This window comes from Aotus nancymaae, unplaced genomic scaffold (assembly GCF_030222135.1).
Source record: "Aotus nancymaae isolate 86718 unplaced genomic scaffold, 86718_ANA_hifiasm-v0.15.2.pri h1tg000062l, whole genome shotgun sequence".
NCBI lineage: Eukaryota > Metazoa > Chordata > Mammalia > Primates > Aotidae > Aotus > Aotus nancymaae.
In genome coordinates, this window is record NW_026988476.1 from 42,751,284 (window position 1) to 42,768,268 (window position 16,985).

The following is a 16,985-nucleotide window of genomic DNA, read 5'->3' on the forward strand; positions in this document are numbered from 1 at the left end:
AGCTAAAGAAAGAAAGCCTAATGGCTCTAAAATCTCAAAAAAGGGAACTGCGAGTTCATGATATTGTCTCAGTGCTTCTATTACTAGACATCAAAGTTATTCCCACAGGTTTCAGGAACGTATAAATGCCAGTGAAGGAGCAAGTAGACTTCACAGAGTCTGAGCCAGAAACTTCAATCTGGGATTCACCTGTGAGTCAAAACTCTTTGCTAATGAATTATTCCAAAGAAAAGACCCTACTGAGAGACACTTTTCCCTATCAGACAAGACCTCCAGGTTCACCAGCAAGGTCAAAGTAACAGGAATGTTCTGGTCTAAAGGTGCTTTGCCTACCTTAATGGACTCCAGGCACTCACCTGGGTATACAGCTTGAACCCATAAAGAGGTCACAATGGCATGAAGAATAAGATAGAGTGCTCTAGAGACCAGGTGAACAACCACTCCACAAGGCATCTAAATTGTGACCTATATGCAGACCGCAGCCCATTTACAAATGGGTCATCCTGGTCAATTCAGTGCTGGAGAAGGAGTGATGTCAATATAAAAATAAACGATCTACATACTGAGTTCAAGCCTATTGTATTCAGAGGCAATATATGAAGTGATTCTATTTTATATAAATTCAAACAACTTGGCCTTGTTGATGACATTTTAAAACTCTCTATCAACATCAAATTATCAATTTCATTTTTTCCAAAATTCAAATTTTCTATGCTTCAGTGTCCCTTTTGCTTTCTGCATATGAAAATATGTTGGTATTCACAATATAAAACCAGAAGAGTTAAAGTAAAATGATGTTTACAGGATTTGCAAATAAAAGAGTTTATGTGGAATGAGTAACACAGAAAGCAATATCCTTGAACTGTGCTTGCATGGAAAAATACTTTTGTTCATTTTCTATGTGCTGTTCAAACAACTGATCTACTCATTAAGATGATGTAATAATTGTATTAGTCATTTAGCATTGCATATATCAAACCATGTAAGTTCAATATCCATTAAAGTTAGAAGATTGACCACATGCAGCTTTGTAACTGGGAGATTTTGCATGTACAAAAAAATGTTAAATTTTAAATGAGTGAAAAAAATTCCAGTTGAAAATGGTAAGAATGTCATGCGGAATTAAATGCATTCTTTTCCATACAATGAATAAGGAATATACTAATGCAATTATAAGTTTAACTACTAAGCACCTCTTCTGGTTGGAAGACGTCTTCCCAAATCTCACCACCTAAAAACCCCAAATTTATTTCTTCCTCTCACTAAGGTAGTTAATATTTTCCAGAGAAATACCACTCACATGTGGTAACTAGAGGTAACTAAACCACTAGAGTAATGCTTATGGTTTTGGAGCCCCTAAATTTTGAAAGAGTTGATATTTTGAAGTTAATGTTTGGACTTTGAAAAGTGGACAGTGATGTTTTTATAGTTCAAGACAGTCCCTCTCTGCCACCAAATTCACACAAGAAACATAAAACTTATTTTCCTCTATGTTCAATTTTAAGAATTTTGCCTGTCGAGTACTCATGTTTCAAGGAAATACACTCTCTCATCAAAGTCTTTCTTACAAAACAAGCACCTCTGTCAGAAGTGTCTTAATTTCTTATCACAGAATTTTATCCACACAAGGAGCAATAAATAATTCATGTCACTGCCTCTTTGTTGTGTGTCCCTGAACTGCACAGAGCTGGAAGGCTGACAGCTGTGTCAGGACAAGCACCAAAGATCTGACATGACAAGTGACTAACAAGTTTCTTTCGGTTCATAGTGAAAGAAGACAATGGCCCAAAGTGCAGAAAGAAATCCTAAAACAAAATAAAACTGCTTCTTTCTTTTTACCTAAGTGTTTGCTATGAGCTTATTTCCAACCCACAAGCCCTGGTCATTTTATAGGACTGCCCAGCCCCCTTTATTCCTCACACTGGCTTGGCCATTTACTCCTGGCCACGGATCAATATGAGCAATTCTTGGAGAAATACGATGTCTCCATGACAACCAAGCCACAAATTCTCAGTGGAAGGCAGTGAGACCAGTAGTGAACTCTCCAGAGGTTTCTAGGCCTATAAGGCAAGATGTCTTAAAATGCAGGAATGGACAGAGGAAAAAGCCAGAGTAATTCATTCTTTATTACCAGTATAATGATGTCCGATGTATAGAAGAGTAGTCACTTTTTGAATTAAGATTCTTTTTCAGTATCTATATTTTCTAATTCATCTTTCTTTCTTGATAAATGCTTTTGTGTGTATGAATCAGATAGAAAATGTTATATTTGAATCTCTCATTCCACTCATTTCAAAAGTAGAAATTTGTTCTACTTTTAAAATAGTATAAAGCTGATCTATTCTTATCAAAAATAATGAACACTTAGGTAAAAACTTGACTCACAGATTTACCTGCCTGACAAAATGAGTGATAGAAAACTGTGTATTAAGACACCTTTAAAACCTAATCAAAATTTGGCAAAATTATTCAAAACTAAAAGTAATGGATAAATAATTTTTATTATAGAAATTTAACACTACCATTTACCCTCTCCCTTTTAGAGTGAGACTCATCTACATTTTTCTTTCAGCTATTACGGTAGGAGGTGGGGTTAATTTGCTCATTAAACATCTCTGTCATTGCTAAAGATGCCCTTTCTCAGTTCCATGGGGTCTGAAAGCAGACGCGTGGTTGAGAATGGGCACACGGCAGCAGTCCATCTTCGGAGGAATCTTGGTGGAGTGAAGAGGACTGATATACAATGCCATCACCACTGCGCCTATTGGGGTTCCTAGATGACTTAGGGGACCTGACATAGATTGCAGGCTGCACCTTTCACTGAAAATTAAATCTCAGTAGCTCTCCTTGGGGAAGGATCAGGGGACTGTTTGCAGCTGCCCCCTGTCAACGAAGGCTACAAGATTTGGAAATCTCTTAACTAAGCTGACAGGCCACAGAGAGGATGAATCAAAAATATGATACATGGATCAGCACACAAAGATGTGAGAGGGTAGAGGGTACACAGGTGCAAGATACAACAGGAACGACAAATATGAAGTGGAGGAGATATTTAACTCTTTCATTCATGATAATAAGGTACCTTCTAGCACCTTATAACTTTATAGTTATCCAGGAATGTTCATTTGACTTTTACAAGATTTTGTTCTTCTAATTAATTAGTTGTTTAAGGCTAGGCATGCTTCAAAACAAAACAAAAATAGAAACAGAAATCCAGGTATAAGTGTTTCTAGCTGTATCCTTCTAGTACATTTCTTTTATTTCTATACAGGATATATATATATATATATATAAAAATACATAACTTTGACAAAGAATAGATTTTATTGCATGAGAGAAGGGTTACTATTTTCCAGACTTTTATTTTTCCCTAAACATGTGACAGTATTCATTACCATCGTGCAAAAATCCTCTCATCTCAGTTACAGTCCTGTTTGTTTTTAGGAAGGTAAATAGAATTGTAATGATGACAATTTCTCTTTTCACCTCCATCTGTGTCCACTTCCGCTCCACTCTTGTTAGATCCCATTATTTGAAATATTAAAAATGTTGCCATTTCTCTATAGTTTCCAATCTCTGGCTCTATTAACCATTTAGCCTAAAATTGATGATAATGAACTAATAGTGTCAGTTTCCCTTCTCAGTCATAAAGCCTTTGTACTTCCTCCAACTGAATTCTTGATGAAAGAGGGAAAGATAACAGCTCCACACTGTGACCCCTGGAGGTGACCATTAATTTGACAGTGCAGCTGCTAAGAGAAAACAGCATTACAATGTCCTCTCCCCTCACCCCCTTCCAAGGACCCCAAAGCTGTGTCAAATTTATCATTTTATACTTGACTATTTTTAAATGGCTTTCACCTGGACTCTCAGACTCTTCCAAGACACATCTGTCAGGCATGTCCTTCTCGTCTTGGAAGTTTGCCGAGTTTGAGTTGCTGTCATGCTTGACTGGACTGACTGGAGCTATTAAAAGAGAGAGAGAGAGAGAGAGAGAGAGAGAGAGAGAGAGAGAGAGACGAGAGGATGAAAAGTGGTAGCAAACACCATTAAAACATTTCCTTTCGGTTCCACAGATATTTCCAGGGACACACTATGTAAACACAAATAATAAATTGAAATAAAATGTATCCTCTAAGTATTTATTGGCAGACATGTAATTAGTTGAAAAATCTATAGATGTGACTTTATCTTAGAAGAAAAATAAGTTCATGGCATCAGCTTAAAAGCTACAAAGTAACAAAGTGATCTCTTCGAAGTTGAAATCGTATTTTTAATGCATAAATCTAAAACAATACAGTCAATTAACGGCAATGGAACACAGGGAGAACATCAGCCTAGTCGATTAGAAAGACCAGCTCTGTACTGGTGGCAATGGTTCCTCTCATCACACAAATCACAGCTAATGAACATTTTGTGTACATTTTGGCTCTCTTTCATGAAATTAAACCCATGGTACTAAACACCAAAAAAACTAGTACTATAAAAAGTAAATTTTAAATGTAACATGAATATGCACTGAGTATTATAATAAGGAGGGCTGTTGTTTTGAATGGTAAGTCTCCAGACAACCTGTCATGAGATACTATTTCCTAAGTAGGATTATGATCAGAAACAGAAGCTAGTACAGAAGTCTAAAATATTTCCTATAAACCTGTGACACCACTAATTCTGTTTGAGAAACGGACTCAAGTTTCCACACTTTTCCACAAGTTGTAATACCCGCTCTATATTGTCCCCGTGAAATAACACATCTCCATATTACATTTGTTCTAGAAAACACTTGTTCAGAAAAAGTGGGCTCGTCTTCATGAAAAAACTCAGAGAAAAAATAAAACAAGCCTTCAATAGCATGAATTAGGTCACAAGTCAAACATTCTAAGTCTATAGATACTGTTGAGTACAATGGAATTTTATTTATTGTAAGTTACTGCAGTAAACACAACCACTGATATGATAACACATGCAACATATTTATAAGTCATAAATGCAATAAACAAAATATATATTTACAAATCATTCGTAAGATGTTTGTTGGCAAGGAGAGTGGGCCTGGACACTATTTCTAAAACTTTGTTAGGAGACAAGAGAGCAGTGCAGAGGCTGAGCCTGTGGTACTTGACACATTTGGTACGTGAAACAACACCTTCCCGCCCAAGGTCCAAGCAGCATTGGTAGTGTCCACACCTGCCACACTCCTCCACTTATTTTAGTGGAGTGTGCATAGCACTGATGTCTGTAACTTGAAGACCACATAGACACACTTTACAGAAGACCAGTAACATGATTCCGGTTTAAATATTCCCTCTAGATTGTTTCACCAACTCTCTCAGGACACAGGTATGACTTCTCTGTTCCATGAACATGCCACTATAGTTAGAATTCTCTACTCCTCTAAAACCTTTCTTTGGGAATAAAATGTAAGAAAAGCATGAAATTGCTATTTTCAATAATAAATCTGGTCTTTTCGTTTTGATCTATACATTTCTGTGCACTTCATAAGCAACAGTGTCTAGGCCATAGAAGGTATTCTTGAAGATTCTGTGAAATGAATGAAGGAACACATGAATGATGCAGAAGTACCATGCTAAATGTCCTCCTGATCCAAGAGGATATGGACTTTCAATTATCTTTTCAATGGATCTGTTCAATTTCTTTGTTAGACCAACTCGAAACCAAGGATGCATGTTTGCAAAATGGTGATGTGGGTTTGTGACATGGAAGAAGAGGATGTGTGGCCTAAGCAGTTATTGATGTAGCTGAGTTTAATTTTCTTTGGTTTAGGTCATACTTACAGACTATTTTTTAATCTATAGATTCTTTGTGAAATGTTTAAGTGGTATAGTTAAATGAATCAAAGTTTCATTCAGAATACTATTATGTTGGTCAAGATTTCCTGGCCTATTTTAATGATTTTTATCTCCATATATCTTACTTGATAATTTTGTGAACTATTTACACTGGCATTTATAAAGGGAAATAAATCATATAGCTAAATCTATTACTAAAAGCCAATGAGGTAGCACCTCTATTGATTTGGGCAAATGCATTGCACTTGCCATCCAACACACTGTTCTTCATTATTTAAAACTTTTGTCCATTCATTCATTTATTTATTTATTCATTCCTTCAACAAATATTTATCTAGCACCAAATAAATATTCGGAAGATGCTGTTCTAAATCAGGGACCTCACAGAGGAAGAGGACGTGGCGTTAGACAAACAAAGTACATGTCTGCAACCATCCTTTGCGGCAATAAAGTGGTCCCAGAATGAACTGACATCCCAAACCTCTCAGAAAGGCCAGAAAGTTACGTGTAGTTTTAGCTGCATGATCTTCATTAAACTCACACTAGTAGGTACCATGTGACTACTTTGCTTCCACCTTTGATTTTGGAGGGTGTGGCTTGTGAGGGGGAGGGGAAATAAAGATGGTTATTCTTCAGATATTTTGCTTGGTTACAGATGAGTTTCCAAATTTGAAATGTTACAAGAGTTGTCATTTTTACTAGGCAGTTCCTAGAGCATCCAATTAAATTTACTGTAGAAGAAGTAACTACATTCTGCCAGTTGGGAATAGCAGGCATTGGAGAGGTTAATTACTGCCATTCTACTTTTTATTTGTGTGTTTGCTTGATAGGCTAATCCTTGCAATGGTTCTTTTGGGTGTTTCCTGTGATGTTTCATCACTGAACTCTGACATGTGTTGTGACCAAGGCTTCTCTAATGAATCACTTCCAAAGTGATGAATCAACAAATATTGATCTAGTGTTTATTATGGGTAGAGCTCTGTGCTAGACTGTGAGGAGTAAAGAAATGAAGACACTTTTAATGTGCCCTCATATAACTTGTGTTCTAGTTGAAGTATGATGAAAAGTAACCAGTAAGAGTACTGAAGACAACATTCTTAAGAGGGACATGGTTTTTAACAGTGCAGAGGAGAATTCCTCTACAATAGAATAGTCTGAAGGTAAAATTTGAATCAGACCTCCTCGAGAAGGAATGTGGGAAGCCAAAGGGAACTCACTGAAGGCAAAAGAAAAGAGTGTGAACCTAGGCATGGCCAAAGATACACATTAGTCTAGTTTTGTTAACGCTGCTGCCTACTTTGGTATGTATTTTTAATGAATTCTCTTTACATGTCTCTTTGAGCTTTTTCTAAATTGCTGTTGTTAGCTAATTCTTCTCACCTGTAAAAGTTAGCTATAGACAGGTTTTTCCTTGCTTTAGATAGTCAATAATTTGATCTTTACTGATGGTGGGCCCATTTATCACAGTAAGTTGTCCTTTTACTATACATATTGACTTTTATTTATCAATACCAAAGTCCATTTGTAGCTCATCACTAAAGTTCTTGGATATTTTCAGTAGTTTTTGAAGGTGCATTTCAGAGCTTGGCAGAGAGATACTTTTGACATCAATATAATGCAAATGGTTGCTAGACTCATCTTTAGCTTAAAATCAACTGTTTATTTCTTCCATAATGGATTCTGAAATAGTCCATATTTGGGGGGAAGGGGAAAAAAGTCAAACTCTTCTTGACAGTCTGCCACTAAAAGATGTAAGGCTATTCCATTTACTAATCACACGCCTCAAAACACTGATGACTGAAAGGCCAGTGTTCTAAATATCTTTGCAATATCTTTGGTAGCTAGATAAGAGGAGTCTATGAACTTCATATGGATGTGTTTCACTATGGTGCATTGAACTACTAGTGTTATTCTTGTAGATCGTAAATAAATGAATCATTCAGCCAAAGACAAGACAAAATCAGTAGTTTTTAAGTCATATTCAAGAACACCGTAAGAGGAAATTCAGGAGACAGTAGGAGGAAGACTCATGGTAGGATTTGTTGTTAAAATTTAAAAAGTGGTAGCAGGGCCATCAGTGATAATACTCCTCCACCTTTTCTGTTCTCTATTTTGGTTTCAGTTATCCTCTAAAAATTCCCTTCTTCCTTTTCTCATCATTTGCAGAAAAATGGTATTAGCTGTTAAAGGGGGTTAGGCCTAGGCGGCAAACAATTCCCGCCAGAACATGTCCCCATCCCCAGCAAGCGAGTGGCCACTGGAAGAAAGTCTCCATCCACTTCCACAAACAGTGGCTGGATCTTCCAAGTGAGGCCACTGCTGTTGGACAGATGGAGCCCATTAAAAAAATATCCCTATAATTTACAGTGTGAATAAAATCTTCAGCTCTAAATAACATTTTCAATACAATGACTTAGGAATGACTTAAAAATATATCTCATTCATCATCTGTATAGGCTTTTTGGAAGTAATGAGGATATTTATAGGAAAATCACTAATAAAAAGATAGAACAGTTTGAAATGTTGGACAACTGAATAGCATATACTACTGTAGTACCAAGGAAAATCCAAAGAAAAATCTTAATTACATAGTAATCAGGCCACAGAAATAATGTACAGGACGCAGAGGTCCGGAAAGACTGAAAAATAGCTCAGACCTGTGGAATAAGCAGTGAAAAAGAGCTCAGACTTCAGCTCAAAGCTACTAGCTCAATATGGTAGCCAAGAGTTGATTATCATCCTGCTTTATAATTCAGATCTCTCTCCAGTTTTAAAGAGACACTATAAAATAAACTAAAATATATCATTCTAGAAGTATGGAAGTGAGAAAAACTGTACAAAATTCAGGTAGAATAAAATATTAATGAAATAATAGCAGATCTCAAAAGACTGCAAGATATTTTAAATCTATGAAAATATGTTAAGTGATAACACCAAATTTGTAAACAAGATGTCATTTGAACAGACCCCAAATTCACTTTACAAGTGGCATCTCTCTGGACAGATATCTTATCAGGAAAACGTATCTGGCTAAAGAGCTGTGTACACATTACCCTTACTTTAAGAGCATCTGTTGAGATAATCAAGTGCTAGGACCTCCTGATTGTATTTGAATAGCAATAGTTACATTCTGCATTAGACTTCAGGCTTACTTTGTCTTCAGTGTGGACTGGGAATTGGGGAAAATCATGTAGAAATGCTCCCAATTAAATTAGATATCTAATGCTTCTTTATAACTAGTAACTATTTAACAGACAGGTTTAGCAAGATGAGTTAAGGTTAGACTTACATATTTTGCCATCTTCCTGCAGTTGTAATCTAACATGGAATATTATTTTGTCTGTGGCATCTTCTAGAATGAATCACTTTAAACATGACCTATTTTTCAACTAATAAAAAATGAATTTTCTGAAATGTTGCAAATAGTAACATTATTTTTGTATTCTTACCTAGATGTAGAGAATTTAATTTATTCATTTCGATACACACACAGAGGATTAAATTATTTACTATTTAGGCTAAGGGGGAAAAAACCTGTTTATAGCTAACTTCCACAAGTAAGAAGTATGGCTAGATGACCCAAAGAAGTCTGGAGAAGATAAATGAGAAAGAGGTATCAATTGCTTACTGAGTCTTTCTAAACGTTGCTGTATTCCTCTAAAATACAAATATTCTTCTGTTATTCAGGATTTTGAGCAACGGGCTGCCTCAGTAAGGCTGACAAGCAAGCAGATACTGCACTTCTAGCCTAATGCAAGACACAAGGTAGGTACTCCAGAGTACTTATCATATGACTGTTTGAAATTGCTACAAGAAGTAAAACAGAAATTTTTAAAAAATCGATGATTAATTTCACTTGCAGTTTAAGGGGAAAAATCTCAAGGTCTAGCTAGGGTTTACAGCTCTAAGTTACTCAAACATCTCCAAAACCTCTTATTAATGCCAACAGGAAGTCTGCATAAAGAAAGAGACCCCATCTGACTTAGTTTTGGATGGAAAATGATATTCCACAGTGTTTAGTCCCCAAATATACGTATTTATTTTAAAAAGAATATAAAGCAATTTCATTAAAGAGATGAGCTTAGGAGTTTGCAGTGAGGGAATGTGTTGAAAAAAAGCAAACAAAAACAAAAAGCATACTTAAACCAGAAGATCAGGCTTTCAATCTTACTCTGCTCCTAAGAACGTAACCTTGGGCAGCCATTTCACTTTCTTAAATTCAGGTTCTTTCCTTTATAAAATGAGGTAGTTGAAGTACATAGCCTCTTTGACACCTTCCAGCTTTGAGATTCAAGTATTCTGCCAGCTAAGAATCCAAGACCGCTTCTGAGGCCCTTTCTGAATTAAGGAAGGTTGGCATTTTCTAAAAGATAAAGTATTCCTTCTTGGTTTCAGTTTCCCAGCAATAATGAGGTTCTCAATGATTGATTGTTGAACAAACGGACAAGGTTATGGAGCAGTGGAGTGTTCCTGTGGACTCATACTCTCCTCAATCCAAAGCTCCTAAAGGAAGAATCAGTGTAGTCCCAACTCTTTCTGTTCCTTTCATATGTAGGGATGGGGTCCATAAAGTTGTTTTGTCTTAGTCAAGCCAGGCATAAAAGCTAACTCAAATCAAATTATCTAAACACTCGGGATCTGAAGCAGATTATAAGGATATAGGAAGGAGAGAGCATTACAAAGAGAAAATGTGTAGGTTGGGAAGTAGAAAAGGAGAATAACAGGGAATGGTGCAACTGCTTTCCTTCCTCCTACTGCATTTCCTCACTCCCAACCAGGGTAATTCTGAGTTCCCACTGGGAGGTTTGCCTAGATTTCTTATGTGCTTCTTCTGAATACCATTTTCATGGGAAGCAGTGTTTCCAGGAGAGAGCTGGTGAGTAGATGAGCAGGCACTTAAAGAAAAATTCAATAATTTCCATGACTTTGGTCTCTGAATAGTACTGAGTAAATCTAGAGTAGAAATAACTAAGAGAACTTACTTCTTATTTTTATCTACAATTTGGTTAAGAAGAGAATTTCTAGACACAAGAAGTTAATTGTATCTAGTAAATTGTATCTACTAAATTAGTAAGCTCAAATCCAGTTTTTGATACCAGAGAGATAATGAATGAAAAGAGATCGAGAAACATCTGAAAAGATCTTTTCATCACTAAAAGAAGTATGGTGAGGAATGATTTTTAAGAATGAATAGAAATTAACTCCACTCTTCATGCAATTTAGGTTTTGCAATATCATTTGACTTTTCTCTTAAAAACCAAATCCTATGGTAAATACAGAAATGTATTAATTTTACTTACTGTACTTACGTTCAAGAAAATACTAAGTCAAAAGCAGGAATCCATTCCAAAGAAGAAAACAAATAGATACCCACATATTGATGAATTGAAGAACAGTCAGTAAAGGCAAAACTCTAAGAGGAGTTTATAGTAAACTTCCCAGCTTGTATTTGAAAATTTAGAAGGAGGCCAGGAAAACAAGAGACCCTTCAATCAAAAGAGCGTCATGCTAGCATTAGAGACTAGAGATAAACATGATTTATATGTGAACTTGAGATAAGGATTCACATCACACGGCAATTTAAACCAAGGAAAAGCACCAAAAAACAGTCCCCTCTTGAATCAATGGGAGAAAAAAACTGTCAAATGGCACTAGCATTGGAATTCCTAAGAGCAGCAACCTTTCCACAGACTGAACCTAAGACATCACCATCAGTGTGGGGAGAATGGTTGGCAGGCAGTCTCAAATTCCCAGCTGATAGCCGTCTCTATCTCAAGGGAAAGTGTTTGTCTCCGATGGTTAGTCAAGTGTCAGAGCTCTTTAATCCCCCAGATAGGAAATGGAAAATAAGAAAATCACATTATTGAGACTATGCCTCTGTTTTCTAGTTCTTTGTCAACATTAAGAAGGATGTAAGGAAGGGTTACCATATTTCGTATCATTAGGCTGAGTTACTCTGAATGTGATTTATTTTTATTTGAATGACATCAAAGTGGTATGTTAGCGTACTTGAAAACATACTAAGATTGAATGAAAGATATGCTTGGATGCTAATAAGTATTTTACCACTATATAAAAATGTAGTCAGTAGCGAGCATCACTTTCTCACACCCCACACCCTCCATATGCATTCACATAAGACATGGAAAGCGTAGGTGGTCTGTTGGCATTGGCTGGTTCTCATGGTCACACATCTCAATGCAGCCACACATTTAAAAGTATTAGTTATATTGAGAGATAAATAACTGAAAGATGCCTTCCCAAATCCTCAAGCTGTCTCACTGCATAACACTCAGTATTTGGACTAATATCACCAAGAGATGGTTACTGAAAATATGGAAGGGATGTTGATATGTGGTAGGGAGTCTCATTTAATACTACGTAAGCCACTGATAGGTATAAATAAAGGATTAGAGAAACACACCTAAAGAAAGCCAAGTTTTAAAGAGCAAACATGCATGTGGATAAAGGGAAACTAGTAATGTAATGATAGTTCCAGAAAGGTAGGTTCAATAGAAAAAAGATGTTATCATACTGGAGAACTAAGAAATGGGTAAAAAGGGTAAGAGATGAATAGAAATTTCTAGATAAGACAGTTTACTAGATTAGTTTACAATCTCTCTCTTAATATAGTTTTACACATTGTTTGGAAGAATGAATGGTAAATCTCCTGGACACTAAGGGTTCCTGAGTTGTGAGATGTTAGACTAATTAGATTAGCTATAGAAAACAATCATAAGGCAGAATGAATGGGAATAAATATTGCATACACATTTCAGTATTGTTAAGTTTGGGAAACACTTAGAGGAAACATAACCCAAATATATGTAATACGCTAATCATCAGAGAAATGCAAATTAAAACTACAATGAGATATCTCACTCTAGTCAAAATGGCTTTTATACAAAAGACAGGCAATAAGGAATGCTGGCAAGGATGTAGAGAAAGGAGAACTCATACACTGTTGGTGGGAATGTGAATTAGTACAGCTACCATAGAGAACAGTATGGCGGTCTCTCAAAAACTAAAAATAGAACTACCGTATAATCCAGCAGTCCCACTGTTGGGTACATATCCAAAACAAAGGAAATGAGTATATCAAAGGGATATCTGTACTCCCATGTTTATTGCGGCACTATTCACAGAAGTTAAGATATAGAATCAAACCAACTGTTCATTAGTGGATGAAGAAAATGTGGTACTATACAAAAGGGAATATTATTCAGCCATAAAAAAGAATGAAATTCTGTCATTTGCAACCACATGAATGGAACTGGAGGACATTATGTTAAGTCAAATAAGTCAGGTACAGAAAAACAAATATTGCATGTCCTCACTAATACATGAGAGCTAAGAAAATATTGAACTCGTGGAGATAGTAGAATGATGGTTATCAAAAAGTTAGTGGGAAGTGGGGGATAAGAAGGGATGGTTAATGAATATAAAAATACAGTAAGATAGAAGGAGCAAGATCTCATGTTTGGTATACTATAGTTAACAGTAATTTATTGTACGTTTCAAAATAATGAAAAGAATAGAATTGAAATGTTCCTAACACAAATAAAACATGCTTGAAGTAATGAATACCTAATTACCCTGAATTGATCATTACACATGTATGCTTATGTCAAAATATCACACGTAACCCATAAATATGTATAACTAGTATGTATTCATAATAATTACAAATAAAAATTTAAAATAACGTGAAGTATATGTAATAAGAACATGGCACTGAGCTATCATTTGTTAAGACTGAAGGCCATTGTGTCCATGTACACATGTAGGCAAATGGCTAGCAGAAGGCTGGTGCTTTAGGAAGGGGATGAGCAATACCACCAACCACAAGACAACCAAGTTGAGCCCATGAGGACTCTGCACTTTGGAACACTGCGTGTGTCTCCAGTCACTTGTAGCCCATGCAGAAGACAGTGGAATTTAAGAGGCTATCCAAAGGTCTGGGAGGAAGTAATGGGGAAGAGAGTTTATTTATATAAGAATATCTCAAGAAGAGATTGGGAAGACCAAGACTCTAGTCTGAAAGTAAATCTGAAGAAGAGTACGACTGATATTTATAAATTTGCTAAAAAGTTATCTATACCGACGATGGTCATTTTTCTCGCTTCTCATTCCTTCAACCCATTAAGATGATTGTACTCTCCCTCTATTTTCCATTACTAGAGTCACTTCTCTATTTTAACTATCCAATAATAGGTATCTTTCCCTCTAGCCATTCTTTAAACAAGGACCTTTGTTCACTCAGCAATGAAGGATTCTGGAGCCATGGATTTCAAGCCATTTTGCAATACATTCTCAACTCATGTTTAGCAATTTCTCACTAGATGCTACCGCTCTCTCTATCCTTCCCATCTCAGCCTCTGATATCGTCACTGAAGTTAGATAAGACTGCTTATTGTTCCCTGGATATGCCATTTAATTTCTGCATTTGTGCTTTTGCACAGATCCCCAGTTTGAGATATCCTCTCTTAAACCAATCTTCAAATCTCTGCTCTCTAAAATAGTACTTTTTATTGAAGACTTAGCTGAAATTTCACCTTTCTGTGACATCTTCATCAGTCCACTGGGTAACATTAATTTTTCTCCTCTCTTCTCTATGCTTTAGCATTTTATTTGGTCTGTGTTATACTTCTAATCCCATTCCTTGGGTCTCATTTCTGACTACCTCACTGGGTACATTAATGGGGAAGCGAGACAGTTTGGACACATTTTGAGACTTCGAGGCTGATGTTATGAGGATAACTTTGCCTATCTACAATGGAAACTCTGGTGCTGAAAGCAGAAGACTGAGCTAGAAAAATCAGAGGCCTGACACAATGAGTCAGTTTCTGTTACCTTTAGCTTATCTCAGACACCTGGAAATTCATAGATTATATGTTTGCTCCACAGACATGAGGGGTCTAATGCTCATGGGACAGCTGACTTACAGGTAGTTATGAATGAGGAAGTTTACTTTATTTGCACTGAATGTTTATGTAACATTGGGTGGATCATGTTATGCAACATCTCTAGGCCAAAGCATCATTTTTCACAACACCCACTTTCCTAACCTTCAAATAACTTTATAAAATAATATGAGTCATATGTTGCAAAGGATTACACCTTTTTCCTACAACAGGAGGGGAAATTCACTGATTTCCACTCTCTTTTCCTTATCCTCATAAATCATAAAGTTAAATTTACCCTAGGGATTTTATTTCTCTGAACTCAATGTACAAGCATAAAACAAATTGTGTTCTCACAGGACATCCCATTTTTGTTTTATTAGTTCAAGGAAAGGATCACTCAATTTTTTAAAGTATTTGGTTTGATCTCTGCTGTGATTCATGTTACCTAACATCCACAGACACACTCTATATACTGAAGTGTATCTTATATATAAAATGTGTCTCTATGGACCCCATAATATTGGTACTTTCAAGTAAAGTACTCAAAAGCTGTGTTATGGATACATGAGTCTAGGCAGGGTGATCAGAGGTAGAAAATAAATTAATTTTGTTGAATATTCAAACAATTGTTGTTTTGCCCGAGTTCCTATTTCACAATAGATTTCTTTTCCTTCTTATGAAAGGCAAAATACTTCCCTGGGGCTATAGGAGGAAATGCTTTTAAAAATTTCCCCACATATAAGGCCTAGATTATACTAGTTCTATTTTATACATCTTTATTCTATGTTCAACCATCTCACTGATATTTCATTCTACAGAGAGGGAAGTGATAAAAATTTTATTAATGTAATAAAGGAAAAAATAAATAAAGAGGATTTGTCATAATTTAACTAGATAAAAAGAATTCTTTGATCTTAATGTAAGAAGAGACTATGATCTCTAAAAGAATACTGAATTATGGAAACATGATTTTTACATAATAGAACCATTTACATGGAGAATTTAATCCTATTAAACAATAATTCTTAAGGCTCTATTGGCTTATATACATTTTTATCTCTAAATCCTTTCCAGGGCACAGCTAAGTTGTCTAAAAATGTTTCTCATTCTATTGCTATGGAAGAGATTCCCCCTTCCCACTTCTAATGACCAAAATTCTATTTCCCATGCTGGGTATCTATGGGGAACCATGATCATCAACCTTTGCAGAAAATTTCTCTTCATGAATTTAAGATGACAGAGATTTATTTGCAAAAACAAATAGGAGGAGAGATTAGGCTTAATTTTTTTTTGCTTGATTATGGCCATTATTTAGTCTTAAAACCCTAAAGATCTTAGATAGGAAGGTCAAACCAAGCACAGCACTGTTGGAGCCTGCAAATGGCAGCTGAACCTGGGAGCAAGCAGTTATTTCCAGTGCATTTCTCTCCTATTTCCCACAGTAAAGAAGTTGTCCAATTTAGTGGCATTTGGTATAGCTAGAGGAAGGAGTTAAACAAACATGCTTTAGAATTCCATTTCATTGACAAATCTGAAACACAGATCACATTGGCCTTATTTCAAGACTAAATAGCCCCCAAAATCATCTTATTTTGTGCAACAGAATCTCAGAGCTTCCAACCCACCTATGGTACAAGATCCTGGCCTCCAGTCAGCCAGCTAGTTATCCATGGAAGTGGCTCAAGGCTGACACTCAGATTGACTGGTTCACACTAATTTACTTCACACAGATTCCATTTATCTCCTAGAAGATCCCCTGGCAGCAGCCTATAATGGCATATCCTAGGATGCCTGCCTGCATGCGTGTTTAAAGCAGCAGCGCTTGATGAATCTGAGTCCAGAAAACAGTTCACAGATTGAGGAGTAGGTGCAATCAGAAAACATCAAGAGGCACAGCTGGGACTTGGTGGCTTGCTTGACTGGTCGGAGCAGCTGAGCATTAAGTGTGTCTGCTTTTCTGCTGGCTGCTCACCATCACTGGGACAAATCAGAGAGCCGCCCCCTTTTTCCTTTACCAGTCATCCTCCAAAGGGAAAGAGAAAAGAAACTATGTCACCATCCAAGTAGCATGTACAGCTGTAGAGAAAGAGAATTTGATGATTTGCCTTTACTCTTTAAATACTACCATATTGATCATCTCAGTAAAACTGTAGCTGGTAGTTGTAAGGTTGAGTTGCTGAATGGTTGGATAGGCAAAGTGTAGTTAGAAGAAGTGGAAGAGAACTCCAGCTTATTTTGTTTACTTTCAACAATGAGTCCCGAAGAGCTG

At 36.3% G+C, this 16,985-nt stretch overlaps 1 protein-coding gene and 1 long non-coding RNA gene across 5 annotated transcripts in view; one reads left to right on the plus strand and one right to left on the minus strand.

Moving 5' to 3' along the window:
• Positions 1–9,576, plus strand: part of LOC135270388 (uncharacterized) — an 80,863-nt gene extending 71,287 nt beyond the window's left edge. Inside the window, exon 3 of the long non-coding RNA XR_010338532.1 lies at positions 9,498–9,576. This is a non-coding gene — a long non-coding RNA (uncharacterized LOC135270388). The remainder of the gene's footprint in view (positions 1–9,497) is intronic.
• Positions 1–16,985, minus strand: part of WDR72 (WD repeat domain 72) — a 187,462-nt gene that overhangs the window by 3,400 nt on the left and 167,077 nt on the right. For all 4 annotated transcript variants that reach the window (XM_064365697.1, XM_064365698.1, XM_064365694.1 and 1 more), the window contains exon 19: positions 3,862–3,966. In XM_064365697.1, the coding sequence (XP_064221767.1) occupies positions 3,862–3,966 (105 nt within the window). The remainder of the gene's footprint in view (positions 1–3,861; positions 3,967–16,985) is intronic.